The sequence below is a fragment of the Oryctolagus cuniculus genome, chromosome 3 (assembly GCF_051225735.1).
Source record: "Oryctolagus cuniculus isolate XC-2025 breed Fujian yellow rabbit chromosome 3, ASM5122573v1, whole genome shotgun sequence".
NCBI classification, from domain to species: Eukaryota; Metazoa; Chordata; class Mammalia; order Lagomorpha; family Leporidae; genus Oryctolagus; species Oryctolagus cuniculus.
In genome coordinates, this window is record NC_142869.1 from 63,799,659 (window position 1) to 63,816,539 (window position 16,881).

Genomic DNA, 16,881 nt, shown 5'->3' on the forward strand with positions numbered 1-16,881 from the left:
GACACCAATAAAGATGCACAAGGGTCAGTAGAATGTGAAACCAATGGAGGGGAAAAATCAGAATAGCGAGCACAGCCTGGCAGTCAGCAGGCTCCACTGGTCCCAGGACAGGAGATAAACTCCTCTCTCCTGGTCCCCTGTGGCTTCTTTAAAAAAAAAAAAAATTTTTTTTATTTGTTTGAAAGGCAGAGCGAGAAGTGAGAGGATCCATCTTACATCTGCTGGCTCCCTCCCCAAATGGCTGCAGGCGCTTTAGCAAGGCACTGGATCAGTAAGGGATGCTGTGTCGCAAGCATTGGCTTAACTGAGGTGTACAACACCAACCCACCCCCTGCTTCTTAACATACAATATCTATCTGTGTCCCCATAGTACAATATGCAAGTTTAGCGGGCAAGGCCAGGCCAGTCTTTCTGTAAGACAATTGTATTTCAGTGTTTCCAAAAGCTGGGAACCTACTTGACATGTGTGGTCTAAGACTGAGGCTTCTTGTACTGAACCACTGTTCAGTGTCAAAACAGCTTTTCCCTAGTGTTTACTCTTCTTAAAACATGTCCAGACTCTTATCATATTGCTCTCCTCCCTTTGAAAATATGTACTCTGCAGGTGCCTGAAATAATATACTCCCGGTAAATTGCAGCTTTGTAAAAGTAATCGTTATTTCATTCAGTGGAAAGCCAATGAAAATCTTTGTTGCTTAACAAGGAAATGCCAAATACGTTATAAACTCCTTGAGGGCAGTCATCATAAAGGGCCTTGGCATCTCCTGCCTCTTGGGATCATTGCCTGCTTTCTCTGGTGTAGTAGTTTTTAATAAGTAACTAGAATTGTTAACAATATACTCCTGTCTCCTACTTGGAGGCAGAAATGGCATTTCATCATAACGCTTCTGCATCTTTCATGGCAAGTTCCTTGTAAATAATTTCACCTAAGCTTGTTTTCAGTGTGCAGATCATTTTGCAGGCTTGTAACACAATAGCTGAACGGGTTTAATTCAAGTTAAAGAAGCCTGCTTCCATTACAAGCAATTCATTTAGGCTTCACTACTTATCTCCAGGAATATTTGAATACAAAAATTGGCAGGCAGAAACTGAGATTGTCAAATTACGCCATCGAGGACAAGTAAGTTCTTGGCACTTTGGGTTCGTTTGGATGTGCTACCTCCCCTCCTGTCGCTGCCCCCTCCTTCCTGGTAGGTTTCTTCTGGTCAAAAACTGAAAACGAGTCGTGTTAGAAAAATTGCTAATGTATATAAGGAAAGAAAAAATTCACCTTCCCTCTTAAATCTTTTATAAAAGAATTCTCAATATTCGTGTTTTCAAATGCTTGAAATTTTCTGTGGGCAGTGATTAATTTTGAAATGTCTTAAAATATAAGACATATTCATTGGAAATTTTAAAGTAACAAAGAGAAGGCTAAAAATCATTCATGACCCTACAACCTTTCATATATTGGGGATCATCTTTCAACCATTTCTCTGGGAAAATGTTACCAAACGGGTAACATTTCATAACTTGGTGTTTGAGGTTTTTTTTTTGTTTTGTTTTTTTGTTTTTTTGTTTTTTTCTTTAACTGTATCGTGAGCACTCGAAGAAACCGACGACGGGTTACAGCACGCTGGAGCGTGGACAGACGCCTGAGTCGGGACGATACTGAGCCCTCCCCTGCTCAGAGGCTGGTCCGTGCGCCCTTGGCCACCGCAGCCGGGCGCGGGCGAGGAAGCCGAGGGCGTTCGGGGTCACCGCGAACACGAGTTCCCGGCGTGGTCCGCACCTCCCCTGGGCAGGGCATCTGGCCCCCTGCCCCGGAGGGGCCCAAGGCCGGAGGGCAGTTGGCGCGCACGGCCCAAGCCGAGGCCTGGGAGCTCCCGCCCCGCGGGTTGGCGCCACTCGCGGGCGGCGGGGTGCGATAAAGCGGAGCAAGGTCCTGCAGCTCCGATACCACCGCCGTCGCCGCGCCCCCGGGAGTGTTTGCTCCAACTGTTTAAACTCTCAAAGCCCCGGGCCCGAGCGCCCTTCCGCAAACAACTCTTAATCCCTCGGGCGAGAGTGCGGCCCTGGATGGCGGGGAGGGCAAAGTGAGCGCGGACGCCCGCAGCCCACGGCCTCCCCTCCGCACCCCGCCCGCGGGCACCGCAACCTGCCGCCCCGGCCCGCCCCCGGTCCGCGAGCTTCTTGCGTCAGCCCCGAGGGGGGCGGGGGATTTTCGGCCGCGCGGCCCGTGCGCGGAAGGAAGGGCCCGGGTTCTCGCCCCGCCCTCGGGGGGCGGGAGGCGGAGCGGGCCGGAGCCCCGCCGGCGACTTGGGCCGTGTCGCTGAGCAGCGAGTGCCCGGGATCCCGGAGGAGCCGCCAGCGCCGCTCCTCGGCAGCTGGGGCAGGGTCGCCGTCGGGAAGCCCCAGCGCCGCGTCCCCAGCTCAGCATGATGGACTTGGAGCTACCGCCGTCGGGACTGCAGTCCCAGCAGGTGCTGCCCCGACCCCGGGGACACCGTGGTGGTGCCGGGGCAGGGGCGCGAGAGCAGCGCGGCCGCGGAGGGACAGCTGCCGGCCACGACTGCGGCCGCTGCGCTTGCGCCGAGGCTGGGCGAGGAGGGACCGCGAGGGGAGTGGGGATGCTGCCAGGTGGTCCGACCCACAGCGTGCCCCGCGGGCCCTCGAGGGTGACGGGTGGACGCTTGGGGAGACGTTCTGGTGCTGCGCCCCCGCGCGCGGGACTGTGGGGGGCACGCCCAGTCGCGTCCCGGGCCCACAGAGGCGGGACGCAGGGACCTCGGCTGGCCTCCCGAGTCTGCGTGTGGCCCCGGAGGCAGCTCGGCAGCCCGGCCGGAGGGGGTGGACGCTGGCGGTCTGGGCCGGCGCGGACCGGCCCTTCCGGGGTTGTGCGGCTCCCCCGCCTTGGAGCCGGCAAAAAAATGTGCCTAGTCACGGGGCCGCTCTCGGGGGAAGCTGAGGTCTCCTCCGGGCTAGAACTGGAGCCCCTCCTCGCCGCCGCCCTCGACCCCAGGCCCCGTGAGCTCCGCGAGCGTGGGCGGCGGCGCGGCGCGCTCGTCCCGCTGGGCCGTCTGTGCAGGCTTCTTTGCAAAGTAATTAATCGGCCGACCCATCGGTTCACTCTAACCGCCGTGAGCTAGAAGCCCAGCCCCCTGGGGGAGGAGGAAGTAACCAAGTGCCCAGCGCGCCCTGCAGCCTCGACGTGCGGAGCCTGGCCCCGCGCTGCGCGCCCTCTCGGGCCGGGGGGAAAGTTCGTGTGCGGGACTCGCGCCCTGCCCTTAGCAGCGCGGCGGGAAGTGCGGGAAAGGGCGTCGGAGTCTGAGATGAGAGCGGGCCGCGGGCGCGGTTCCCCGCGGCGGCTCGCGCCGCGTGGTGTCCTCGGCTGTCACGGCGGCCCTCAGTTGGCCCTTTCCTGCTCGTAGCGTGCAAGCCTCGCGCGCCCGGGCCAAGGGACAAGTTGGAGCTGTGGATCTGTTGCGCAATTGTTATTTTCCCCAGGGCGGCTTTGTCTTTGGATTTAGCGTTTCAGAGTTGCAATTCCGAAATGTATAAGGCAGGATTTTCTGTTCTGTGCTGTCAAGGGTAAGAGTTGTGGGTGTAGATTACGATTTCTGTTGCTTTTAGGCTGCTACTTTTTTTTTTTTTTTTTTTTTGCTTTCACCTACTATTTCTCCCTTAGGTGCTTTATCTAGTTTCCCTTTTCTGTTTGAGAATTTATTTTTTTGGCTTGTTCCCCCTCTTTGTAAGGGCAGAGGGTGGGACACTTGGGTTTCATAATACTTTACTAACAAGTTTTTGTAAATTGTTCTAAAAGTGAACACAAGTTTCTACTCATTCTTTGTAGGAACTTTTAAAGGAACAAGTGTGTGTGTGTGTTTGTGATTAGGTTTTTAGAGAAATAAACTGATTCCTGGAAATGTGTTCATTGATAGGTGCTTTAAATATGTTTCTGCACTTAATGAGTATCCAGCCCGACCTCCAAGATCCAATATGAGGCTTTAAGTTATTGACAGTGTGTTGTACTTTTTTCCTTTAAAGTTGTTTGCCTTGAACTTTCACCCAGTAGTGACTGTGATTGTATTCTCCTAGTTCCCAGTAGTATGAAGAAGCAGTTTCTGCTTCTTTAAACTGTAATCTGTTGGCAAGCTTGTTTGACCAAAGAATACGTGATGCAAACGAACTTTGGTCTTTTTCTTTGCTGTGCGATATAGCAGTCCAGATACAAAAGTGAACAAAAACTATCTACTACTTTTCTCTTAAATGGGAATTTCTCAATTCTGTTTGATAAAAATGGCTGCTTTTCCACCTTTGTAATCAGACGTCACTTGGTGTATTTGAAGACTGTGAGGAAAGGAAAACATTAAAATTTAGAATGGGTTTCGTGTCTGTAACGATGGTTCTTATCAAATCATCATTTGTAGTCCATAAAAAAGTTTGGACTGTCAGAGGGTTCTTTGAACCTTTTTCAGAGCAACACTCCAGAAGTGAAGTGGTACCAGGATAGGTTTTCATTCTGCGCGGAGGATGTGTTGATAAACAGGCGGGGAAGAAGAGCCTAATGTTCTGTATCTCCGTTCTGTGGGAGGGCCATCCATTCGTCTTTGCAAGGGTGTCTTGGAGAGATAAAGTACTTTTGTAGATGAGGGATATAGTTAATCTTGGACATTAAGATTATGTTTAAAAGTCAGACATAAAAATAGGACAGGCCTCTTGTCTCCTGAATTAATGTTAAGCAAAGAATGAGTTGACTTTTTAGATACATGAAGAATCTCTTGAGAAATTGTGGAAGCAGCACATAGGAGGATAAATGCATAAGTCATCTCAGTCTTTCTGCACTAAAAATAGCTTAGGGGAGGGAATGTTTGGCGTAGCAGGTAAGATGCCACTTGGGACGCCTGCATCCCATACCACAGTGCCTGGGTTGGAGTGCTGGGTCAGCTCGAAGTTCCAGCATCCCGCTAATACACACCCTGGGAGACCTCAGGTGATGGCTCAAGTAGCCACCCACATGGGAGACCTAGGTTGCGTTCCCAGCTCCTGGCTTTCATGTCCTGACCAGACCCATTTAAAAGGGTTTTGCGGGGCCGACGCTGTGGCACATCGGGTTAAAGCCCTGGCCTGAAGCACCGGCATCCCATATGGGTGCCGATTCTAGTCCCGGCTGCTCCTCTTCTGATCCAGCTCTCTGCTATGACCTGGGAAAGCAGTAGAAGATGGCCCAAGTCCTTAGGCCCCTGCACCCACATAAGAAGCTCCTGGCTCCTGGCTTCAGATCGGCGCAGCTCCGGCCTTTCTGGCCATTTGGCCAGCGGATGGAAGACCTCTTTCTGTCTCTACCTCTCTCTGTAACTCTGTCTTTCAAATAAATAAATCATTAAAAGGGGGATGCATAAATAATATTTCCTCTAATTTTTCCTTAGACCTGGGTTAACCTCAGTATGCAGGAAGAATTTCCATTACGATGATAATAAGTTATTGACCACTTCCCTGCATGCCAGGCAATGCGATAATAATTGCTTCACATGCATAACTTCAGAGTAACCCCAGGGAAAATACTGTTAGGTCCAGTTTCCGGGTTAGGACAGAGGCACAGAGACCAAGAGCCCTGTAAGGTGGACCTGACCATGGCGTAGCCCTTCAAACCTAAGCAGTACTTACTCCAGGGACTTCCAGTTAAGACTTCCAAACTGATTCTGGTTAAATGTGAACACCTTTGAAAGTGTGGATAAATTGAGGAAATTGGGGGAAGGAAAGGTAGGAAGGAAAATAATTACTTTCCGTACCTTTCCCGGTTACCAAGCCCTTAGTGCAGTTTGAGGGAGGAGGTGGCCCTTGTGAGATACAGTGAGTAGATACAATGCCTCTGGGGCATCACTGCCTGTGGGGTTTTAAGGAAGACCGAGGCCTAAGTGGGTGTAACTCACAGAGCCAGACTTCTGAATATAGTAATATAGTAATATATAGTTGAAAAAACTGGGACTTGAGGAGGATGGCGAGATTCTGCCTCACATTTCTCAGGGAACGATTTCCCTTTCTTTTTTTTTCTTTTACTGAACTAAATCTCTTAGCTTCTGGAGTCTGTCAGTCGGCCCTCGTCTGGTCTGTTGGTTGGTATATTCTCCAGTTCTCTTGGCTCTTTTTATTTTGAAGTAGGGACCAAAGGTGTGCACTTGCCCTAGTTGGTGGGACACCCACATCCTACATTGCAGTACCTGAGCTGATTCCCGGCTTTCTGCTAATGCAGACTCTGGGAGGCAGCCAGTGATGGCTCCAGTGATAGGGTCCCTGCCCCGATGTGGGAGACCGGGATTGAACTCCGGGCTCCCTTTTTTTTTTAACAGGCAGAGTGAACAGTGAGAGAGAGAGACAGAGAGAAAGGTCTTCCTTTTTCCATTGGTTCACCCCACAATGGCCGCTGAGGCCAGCGCACCGCGCTAATCTGAAGCCAGGAGCCAGGTGCTTCCTCCTGGTCTCCCGTGCAGGTGCAGGGCCCAAGCACTTGGGCCATCCTCCACTGACCTCCCAGGCCACAGCAGAGAGCTAGATGGGAAGAGGGGCAACCGGGACTAGAACCCAGTGTGCCGGCACCGCAGGCGGAGCATTAGCCTAGTGAGCCACGGCCGGGGCTCCCATCTTCATCACTAACCCAGCTCTGGCCACTGAGGGCAGAACCTGTGGTTAGGAGGTCTCGATCTGTCTCTGCATCTCAAACAAATAAAAATAAAAAAGTAAGTTTGGTAGTGAAGTGTGAAGAGTGTGATAGGGTGAAAACGGGCTGAAGAGAAGTGGGTAGAGTGGGGTAGGTGGGAGGGATTTGACAGTGGCTAGCAGAAACCTGTTGGCTTGAGTGAACACTAATGCCCTGTTCTGACACTTTCTTACTGAAGCAAGCATAAGAACCCATCTATCTAGTTGAAGTTTACTTTCAGCTTTGAGAATAGTACCTTTCATAAATCATGCAGTACCTTGTTTCTTAGTCCTTATTAATGAATAAAATGTTTTTGGAACTCTTGTTTTATTTGTCTGAGTTAAGTATGCTGCAGAATTTTTAGAATCTGTTAGGTGATTAGTTTAAAAGCTGGTTTAGGGAATTTAAATGCCTGGCCCAGTCACTTCTGAAAGGTGATAAAAATCTTGAAGTAGAGCAGTTCAAGTTTACTAGATGTAATAATCAACCTGTTTGTCTGTGTCTATGGCAATAAGACTGAATGTTTATTTTACATTTCTCAGAAAATGGAGAATAGACCTTACATTTTGATAATTGATTTCTAAGAGTTATTGAAATTTCATTGCCACTTGGTTCTAAATAAGTGCCAGCAAATATTTATTAAACAGGCCTGAGGGTCGGCATCGTGATGTAGCTAGTTCAGCCTTCACTGTGATGCCAGCACCCAATACAGGTACCGGTTCAAGTCCCAGCTGCTCCACTTCTGATCCAGCTCCCCTGCAAGTGCACCTAGGGAAGCAGCAGAGGCTGGCCCAAGTGCTTGGGCCCCTGCCACTCACATGGGAGACTCCGATGGAGTTCCAGGCTCCTGGCTTCAGCCTGGCCCAGGCCCAGCCCCAGCCATTGTGGCCATTTGGGAAGTGAACCAGCAGGTGAAAGATCTCTGTCTCTGTCTCTGTCTCTGCATCTCTCTCTGTAACTGAGCCGTTCAATAAACCTTTAAAAGAGAAAGGGGAGAGCTTTAAGGGGCTGGTATTGTGGCATAGTGGTTAAGCTGCTTGGGATGCTGGCATCCCATAGTCCAGTGCCTGATCAAGTCCCAGCCCCTCTGATTCCGATCAGACATGCTCGGGAAGGCAGTAGAAGATGACCCAAGTACTTGGGCCTCTGCTACTCATGTGGGAGTCCCTGGTGGAGTTCCTGGCTCTCGGCTTCAGCCTAGCCTAGCGTCAGCTGTTGCAGCCATTTGGAGAATGAAACCAGCAGAGGAAGATCTCTCCCTCTGGCCCCCTGTCTCCTTGACAACCCCCATTACTCTGCCTTTCAAATAAATAAATGAACACATGAATCTCAAAAGGAGAGAAATGCTTTAAGGTAATGGCCAAGGCTTCTTCAGTTGCTAATGATATGTTTCCTGGAAATCAAAGTAAAAATATGTTCAAGTATATAATTTTTACATTCCCAAGTGGTATTGGAGACATATGAGTGCTATTCTACATACACTAACCTGTAAAAAAAAAACAAAACTGTTCAAACCCTGCTTGTTGAAAGTTGAAGTTTTCTCTGTGCTAGCCATACGCACTTTTTAACTATCAGTGTTAAGAGTTTTAAGAACTCTTAAGAGTGGGAAGCACACAAAAAAAGAGTGGGAAATACTTGTAATTGATCATTTATTTTATTTTTTATTTATTTATTTATTTGAAAGGCAGAGTTACAGAGAGAGCGAGCAAGGTTCCATCTGCTGGTTTACTCCCCAGATGGCCGCAACGGCCAGAGCTGCACTGATCCAAAGCGAGGAGCCTGGAGCTTCTTCCAGGTCTCCCACATGAGTACAGGGGCCCAAGGACTTGGGCCATCTTCCACTGCTTTCCCAGGCCACAGCAGAGGGCTGGATAGGAAGTGGAGCAGCTGGGACTTTAACCGGCACCCATGTGGGATGCTGGCACTGAAGCCGGCGGCTTTACCCACTATGCCACAGCATTGGCCCCCATAATTGATCATTTTTATAAAACATGTACTATAATACTGGTGTGTTGCAGAGTTTTACATTTGAAAGTCTTTGTGGATGTGAGCAAAAAAAGGAATCCCACCCTCATCAGCAGTCCCTTCTGTTCTGTCCCCACCCCAACTCCCTTAGCCCCTGCTAACCACCCAGCTGTTTGTGTCTTTATGGACCTGCCTATTCTAGACACACTATGTAAATGAAATCATAATACTTGCCCTTTTGTGACTGGTTTCCTTCACTTAGCATAATGTTTTCAAGGTTCAGCCTTGTTGTAACTTCATTGCTTGTTATTGCTAAACACTATTTCAATGTGTGGATCAACATTTCACCTAGGCAGTGAAAGTGAGGTCCAGTTTTACATCCTAACCACAGTGACTAGCACCTGTGCTTACCTGAATGACTTTCTGGCTCACGTGTTTGGTTGGGGGGAGGTGCTAACTTCCAGATCATTTGCAAGGGATGTGGCACATGGACCTGCAGCATTGCACTTGTACCTGGGAGACCTGAGGGTGGGAGCTTCCCTGTGCACCTCCACTTCCCCACATAGGGCTGCCAGGAAGGACTTGTGAGACGTAACTCCAGTCTTGTCCTTGTCCATTGCCCCTTTGATGGGGGGTTATTTAGTCACCTCTCAGGAAGCTGTGTGCTTTTCTAGTCAACAGTACTTTGAAACTCTTTTCACATGTCCTTCCCATTGCTTTAAGTTCAAAAGCACAGTATTTTTAACTTGTTAGGAGTTTTGTGCTGAATGATATACATAATGTGTGTTTAAAGTACCTCCAACCCCAAGGATTTCAGTGTTAACACTTAGGCTGTATGTGATGCATACTTGTGTTTTCTGGAGTCATGTCTGTTCTTGGCAGGAATGCAGCAGACAGGGCGGTTAGTACCTCCATGGTCTGTGTGAGAGGAATGACCTGAATTTGGGCGTAGTGAGACTGGGTGTCGGTGGTCCTCTCATAAGGCACGTGGAACTTTGCTTTATGTCCTTTGCTATGGCACAGAATTTTGATGTCACACCTGGATGTAGAACCCAGCCTAGTCACAGCCTAAGGGGTTAGAATAGAGGGGAATGGGCCAGCGCCGCGGCTCACTAGGCTAATCCTATGCCTTGCGGCGCCGGCACACTGGGTTCTAGTCCCGGTCGGGGCACTGGATTCTGTCCCGGTTGCCCCTCTTCCAGGCCAGCTCACTGCTGTGGCCCTGGAAGGCAGTGGAGGATGGCCCAAGTGCTTGGGCCCTGCACCCGTGGGAGACCAGGATAAGTACCTGGCTCTTGCCTTCAGATCAGCGTGGTGCACCTGCCGCAGCGCGCTGGCCGCGGCGGCCATTGGAGGGTGAACCAATGGCAAAGGAAGACCTCTCTCTCTGTCTCTCTCTCTCACTGTCCACTCTGCCTGTCAAAAAAAAAGGGGGGGGGGGATGAAGATAGCGCTTTTTTGTCTGCTGTGAATGGGACAGACACAGAGGTCTGGTAGTTGATAGAATTACACTGCTGCTTGGGGTTCTTGAGCTGTGCTTTTTGTTGGTTTCTTTTGCAGTCCTGAAGCAGGGAGCCTTGCTGCTGTATCTAGAAAGTATTGAAGAACCTTGAATTTTTTGACCTAGCAGGGGGAAAATTTTTTTTTCTTTAACCATCAAAATGCTGATAATAAAAACTACCAAAAATAAAAACTATCATAAAAATCCTAAATTTTTGATGAAGTTGTTTCTGTTCTTGGTAATTCTCAATGAAACGTGATTAGAATACACGTTGAGAGGGCAGGCATTTGGTGTCATAGTTACCGTGCTGCTTTTGACACTCGCATCCCAGATCACAGTGCTTGCGTTTGGTTCTCAGATCAGCTTCCAGTTCGAGCTTCCTGCTAATCCACAGCCCGCGAGGCAGCAGGTGACAGCTCTCCCTGCCACCCATGGGGGAGGCCTGGATGGAGCTCCTGGCCCCCGGCTTCAGCCTGGCCCAGCCCTGGCCATAGTGGCTGTTTGGAGGAGTGAACCAGTAGAAGGAAGATCGATCTCTCACTCTGCCTTCCAAATGAATAAGTAAATCTTTAGAAGAAGCCAGCGGGAAGTGAGGAAACTGTGTCATTGCAGTTGCTGATGTTGGTTGGCACCCTTCTTCCTGCCTGTGAAGAAGAGCAGCCTGCAACATGACAGGACATCTGGATGTACACAGGGCGTAGGGTTCCAGGACTCCCAGCGGACGCCAACGTGTGTGGATTATACAAGAGGCCATGCTGTTTGCACACCCTCCCCAGGTTACTTCCAAAACCTAATACAATGTAAATGCCATGTAAGTAGTTACTGCACCATCCTGCTTAGGGAATAATGACAAGAAAAAAAGCCCATATGTTTAGTATACATGAGATCTTTTTTTTTTCCCCAAATATTTTCCGTCTTATGGTCAGCTACATATGAGGAGGCAGAACTCAACCAGTGTGGGGTGCCGACTGTACAGGCAGAACTGGCAGTTTCATGGGGAAGAACATTGACCCAGCACCTGCCAGCACCGTCCTTGCCCCTAACATGTTATCTTACCTGATCTTGTCAGTGAATCTATGATGTCACCATTTTATGGACATAGAAACCTATTGAAAGAGCTGAAGCCCTTTGACCAGTACCACATGGCTGGCAGGTGGCACAGTGGGGATTTTTTTTTTTAAAGATTTTTTTGAAAGGCAGGTTAGAAAGGGGAGGGGGACACAGAGATCTTCCATCCGCTGGTTCACTCCCCAAATGACTGTGACAGTTGGGGCTGGGCCAGGCCAAAGCTGGGAGCCTAGAACTCCATCCAGGTCTTCCAGGTGGGTGGCAGGGGCCCAAGTATGTGGGCCACTTTCCACTGCTCTTCCCAGGCCATTAACAGGGAGTTGGAGGAAGTGGAGCAGTTGGCACTCAAACCTGCGCTCGTATGGGATGCCGGCCTCAGACAGCAGCTTAACCCTCTGCACCACAGCACAAGCTCCATGTTGGGGATTTTCAGTATCCGTAATCCAGCCCCCCCACCTCCATTTCCTGTGTGACTCCTTCCCGCTTTCTTTCCTTGTCTAATGACTGTGGAGTTGTGTTAGATGCTGCAGAATGAGAGACACCTTTACGAAGATTAATAAAACGGTGTACTTCAAAGGAGCTCATGTAGCATATGGACTGGACTTCTCTTCAGAGTGGGAGGGCATGCCACATTACAGGGTGTTTAGTGTCCTTGTGACAACCGGGAAACACCCCGTTCCCATTTCCATGGAGTTCCAGATAGCCCTAGGTGGTGGTACCAGCCCTTGGAATCAGTATGGTCCATTGACTACCAGAGACAGTTGGAAACCAGGGTATTTCTGCTTATCCTCAAGACATTTCAGAATATGGCTTGCTTATTTTTTTGGGCGGAGGCCCAGCTTCCCCAGGTGGCAGCCTGATTGCACCTTTTATTCTTACGGAAAGGAGGTATTGGGAGATCGTAGAGAGTAATGAAAGCTCTAGAAACGAGGGACCATGTACATTTTATTTATTCAGGAGCAATGGTTGGCCCAGATCCCTCGACACAGAGCGATGCTGTTTGTTGTGGTAATAGTTACCGCTGGTACGAGGAATTGGTCCTAACAAGACAGACATGACTATTACTGTAATTCGGAAGGAGACGGAGATGGGAGTCCTGTGCCTTATCTCTCTGCTGGCCACCGTTTGAAAGAAACAGGAAGAGAAGCTGTAGAAAAGCTGAACAGGATGAGATAAAATGGTCGTAGCTTAGTGCTTTGGGAAGAATGTCTAGAATATGGGAGCAAAATCAGTTTACCCACTTCTTGTCCTTTTTCTGACCTCAGCCTGAAGGAAATAGTATCCTCTAAGAAAATACACTTAACAGTTACATTGATTGCTTGATGAATTATTATCCAGATTGCAAAATTCTTTAATGGATATGTCAAAATAGTCTCCTATCTGTTCTTTTTAAAAATCAATTTATTAATTCAGAAGGGTGTGTTAATAGTGCTTGAGATACAATACTGGGGCCGGTGCTGTGGCATAGCGGGTTCAGCTGCCTCCTGCAGTGCCGGGATCACATATGGGTGCCAGTTTGAGTCTGGCCGCTCCACTTCTGATCCAGCTCTCTGCTAATGTGCCTTGGATGGCAGCAGAAAATGGCTCAAGTCTTGGGTCCCTCTGTACCCATATGGGAGACCCAGAGGAAGCTCTTAGCTCCTGCCTTTGGCCTAGCCCAACCCTGCAGCCGTGACCGCCATTTGGGGAGTGAACTAGTGGATGGAAGATCACTCTCTCTCTCTCTGTGCCCCCCCAAACTGTGCCTTTCAAGTAAAAAATAAAGTCTTCCGGCGCCGCAGCTCAATAGGCTAATCTTCCACCTAGCAGCACCGGCACACCAGGTTCTAGTCCCGGTCGGGCAGCTGGATTCTTTCCCGGTTGCCCCTCTTCCAGGCCAGCTCTCTGCTGTGGCCCGGGAATGCAGTGGAGGATGGGAAGGCAGTGGAGGATGGCCCAAATACTTGGGCCCTGCACCCCATGGGAGACCAGGAGAAGCACCTGGCTCCTGCCTTCACATCAGCGCGGTGTGCCGGCCGAGGCGGCCATTGGAGGGTGAACCAACGGCAAAAGGAAGACCTTTTTCTCCGTCTCTCTCTCTCACTATCCATTCTGCCTGTCAAAAAAAGAAAAAAAGAAATAAAGTCTTTAAAAAAAAGAAGAAAAGAAAAAAAGATGCGATACTTTATTTCTAGTCGAGTACTCCAGGAATAATTTTGAAGTATTGCTTTTGGAAATGAAACTACATAATTTTTCTTTCTGATGGGTGGGTCATAAATGATATAAAGCGATATATTTGTTACTTAAGTAACTGGAGCTCTTTAACCCCTTATAGTCTTGGGTATACATTGAAAATACTGAAATCTGGGCCTAAATAATGTACATGTAATCAGTTGACAAATATTTATTAGGGAAACTTCAGGGCATGGAGTTGTTCTAATATTCCAAGATAAAGGAGCAAATGTCCTTCTCCAATGACATCTGTTTTTAAAATTGCCTCCTTTAAATAGTCAACCCTTTGGCTCTATGTGTACCTGATTTAGAGGCAGTGTTTTTCTATCATAATCAGTATAAAATAGTAATACATCTTGTCTCCTTTGCTTAGAGTGGAAGTTCCTCTAGGACATGTTCTGTATTTTATTTATATATCTTTCTAACTCTTTCTAGCACCATGCCTGGTGGTTACTTAATAATTGTTCAATAGGGAGCGGCGCTGTGGCGCAGTGGGTTAACGCCCTGGCTTTAAGTGCCAGCATCCCGTATAGGCACCAGTTCAAGTCCCAGCTGCTCCACTTCCAGTCTAGCTCTCTGCTATGGCCTGGGAAAGCAGAAGATGGTCCCAGTCCTTGGGCCCCTGCACCCATGTGGGAGACCCGGAAGAAGCTCCTGGTTCCTGGCTTCGGATTGGTGCAGCTCCAGCCACTGCTACCAGTTGGGAAGTGAACCATCAGATGGAAGACCTCTCCCTCTCTCTCTCTCTCCCCCTCCCCTTGCCTCTCTCTCTCTGTGTAACTCTGACTTTCAAATAAATAAACAAATCTTAAAAAAAAATTGTTCAATAAAGGTGAGAGAGGCTTCATCAGGTGCCTTCTAGGGGCTTGGAATTTAATACAGTCTAGTCTGTGATACATGACAGGGCCTGGTAATGCACGTGGGGAAATGATACTTCCAACTCAGGTGCCCAGAGAGGATATCCTGTTTGAAGTGGCATTTAAAGAAAAATGATTTATTTATCAGAGAGGGAGAGAGAGAGCCCAAGCCCAAGAAAGTGCTCCTGTCCCTGGTTCACTCCAAATGCCTGCAACAGCCAGGGCCGGGTTTGGACCGGACTGAAGCCAGGAGTCTGGAACTCAATCCAGGTCTCCCACATGGGTGGCAGAGACCCGGCCACTTGAGCCATCACCTGCTACCTTCCAGGGTCTGCATTAGCAGGAAGTGGAGACAGGACTCAGACCCAGGCACTCTGGTAATGGGATATGAATGTCCCAAGCAGTGTGTTAACCATAAGGCCAAATATCCGCCCCAGAAGATGACATTTTAACCAGAATTTTTTTTTAATGTATTTCGTTTCACTCATGTTTCAGTTGGAAGCCCAAGGAATGGTGCAGGCAGAGAATTGTATTGCTAGGGTTGAAAAGGTTTCCTTGAAGGTGGCTGGAGGGCCTTAGGTGCTCACATGCATCGCTTCACGTTTGTACAAGGCATCTGGCAACCACGTGGAAGGTTTTGGAAAGGGCAAGACACCTGAGCTGAGTGAGGACAGGAAGTCCTGGTGAATCAGGCTGGACAGGCTGGGGGCAGGGCCATGGTGAGGGAGCTGGTGCCATGGTGTAAGTGTGAGCGTTAGTAGTTGTTCGAGCACAGGTTCTGAGGTTCTGTCATTGTAAGGAGCCGTGTAAGGATGTTTTAAAGGAGCGGAAGCAGATTTCCCCCTTCCATTCTCCACTGTGAAACTGGTCCACCGCTCTTGTGTGTTCTAACAGAAACTCCCCGGCCATGCATGAATGCTTTATGAATGGGTCCTTGTGTTCCTCAAGGTGGCACAAAGAGAGCTTCTCTCTCTTTGCCCCTTCTGTGATCAGTTTACTGCCTTTAGTCACCCGCAGCAGTCTTGCCCTTGATGAGTACCATGATGAGCCGTATTCCCCCAGGCAGGAGGGCATTTGGCCTTGTGGTTAAGATGCCCACGTCCCAGTTGGAGTACCTGATGTACCTGAGTACTCCTGATGCCAGCTTCCTGCTAATGCAGACCCTAGTCGCGTATTGCAGTGGGGATGGTTCAAGTGATTGGGGTGCTGCCACTCATGTGGGAGACCCAGCCTGATTCCCTTATTACGCCCTGTGAAGTCAGGTGCACTCTCCTGTGTTCTAGGAGAATAGGCTTGCAGAGGGATGTGCTTCCATTTGATCTTCCGATTGTGGGCCATATCACTGTCATAGTGTCCTTCGAAGGCAGGAAGGTCAAGAACTGGACACAGCACCTGGCACACAGTACACATTCAACACATGGCAGCTGTGATCGTTAGCATCATTCTATTTCTTCTTTTTCAAAATTTTAATTTTTTTCTTTTTTTTATTTAAAAGAGACAGATAGACCTTCCATTTTCTGGTTGACTCCCCAAATGTTCACAACAGCCAGGGTTGGGCCAGGCTGAAGCCAGGAGCCCAGAACCCTATCTGGGTCTCGCATGTGGGTGGCATGGACCCAAGTAATTGTGCCGTCACACCTGCCTCCCAGGGTCCTCCATCAGCAGGAATCTGGAGTTGGGGATGGAGCCGGAACTTGAACCTAGACGCTCTGGTAAGGGATGTCGGCATCTCACGTGGTTTCTTAACCATTGTGCCAACACCTGCCTAGCCCCGTATTTCTTCTTAGTCGGGAGTGCTTGACTGTGTGAAGATCTGAAATGGCCCTGCTTGAACGCCCCCTGCAGAAAGGCACAAGCAGCCAGGCTGGATTTTGCTGTCTTCTGTAAACTTCTTCTCCTGCTTCAGTCTTCCCGTCACATGTCCTGGCCTGAAGTGGAGGCCTGGTTGTTATGGACACTGACGCCCTCTGAGAGCTACATAGACCCCTCCAGGTCCCCCTAGCCTGTCTGCTGCATTCCCTGTGCTTCGCAGGATCCTTAAAGCCTCTCACAGGACTCTGGCAAGTTCCCCGGCAGAAGGAGTGTGGGGACTGGAAGTGCGTTAGTGCCAGGCTAACTCCAGACACAAACTGAGCCACTCACCCACCCCTCACGCTTCTTAAAAACGCTTCTTTGTGACGACTACCCCTAAATAACTTTGGCCTTAAATGAAGATGGGAGAGAAGCCGAGAGTGAGGGGAGATGACAGAGCTGGGGATTGTTGACATGTACTGCCTTTTGTTGTTGCCATGTAGAAGTCCGAGACAGAAACAGGTGGTGACCTCACCCTCTGCTTTGTGCAGCCCGAGCCGTGCCTCACACTGCACCGGGAGCCTCCCTCATGAAGTCAGCGCTCTGAAGCAAGAGCTTGCGTTGCTTGAGTGAGTGGGAACCCTGGTGCTGGAAGATGAATCTGGGTTGGAGCTCACTGTCCCCGTGTACTAGATGGGGTCTTTGGCTGAAGTGTGTAAGCTGTCTGTGCCTCACTCACTCTAGCACAGCAATGATGGTGATACCCCCCCCAGCCAGGTGGGTTGGGGGCGGGCGCTGTTATTACATAGGCT

At 49.5% G+C, this 16,881-nt stretch overlaps 1 protein-coding gene across 34 annotated transcripts in view; it reads left to right on the top strand.

Annotated features, from left to right (window-relative positions):
- The window catches only part of NFE2L2 (NFE2 like bZIP transcription factor 2), a 184,336-nt gene that overhangs the window by 146,080 nt on the left and 21,375 nt on the right, over positions 1–16,881 (top strand). For 2 of the 34 annotated variants that reach the window (XM_002712305.6, XM_070070642.2), the window contains exon 1: positions 2,314–2,462. The exons of 28 other annotated variants lie outside the window; for them this stretch is intronic. In XM_002712305.6, coding sequence (XP_002712351.3) covers positions 2,418–2,462 — 45 coding nt within the window. In that variant the 5' untranslated portion in view covers positions 2,314–2,417. Of the gene's footprint in view, positions 1–2,313; positions 2,463–2,786; positions 3,571–16,881 lie in introns of those variants that run through there. 4 more of the 34 variants (XM_089328092.1, XM_008258785.5, XM_070070645.2 and 1 more) reach the window with 4 other exon arrangements.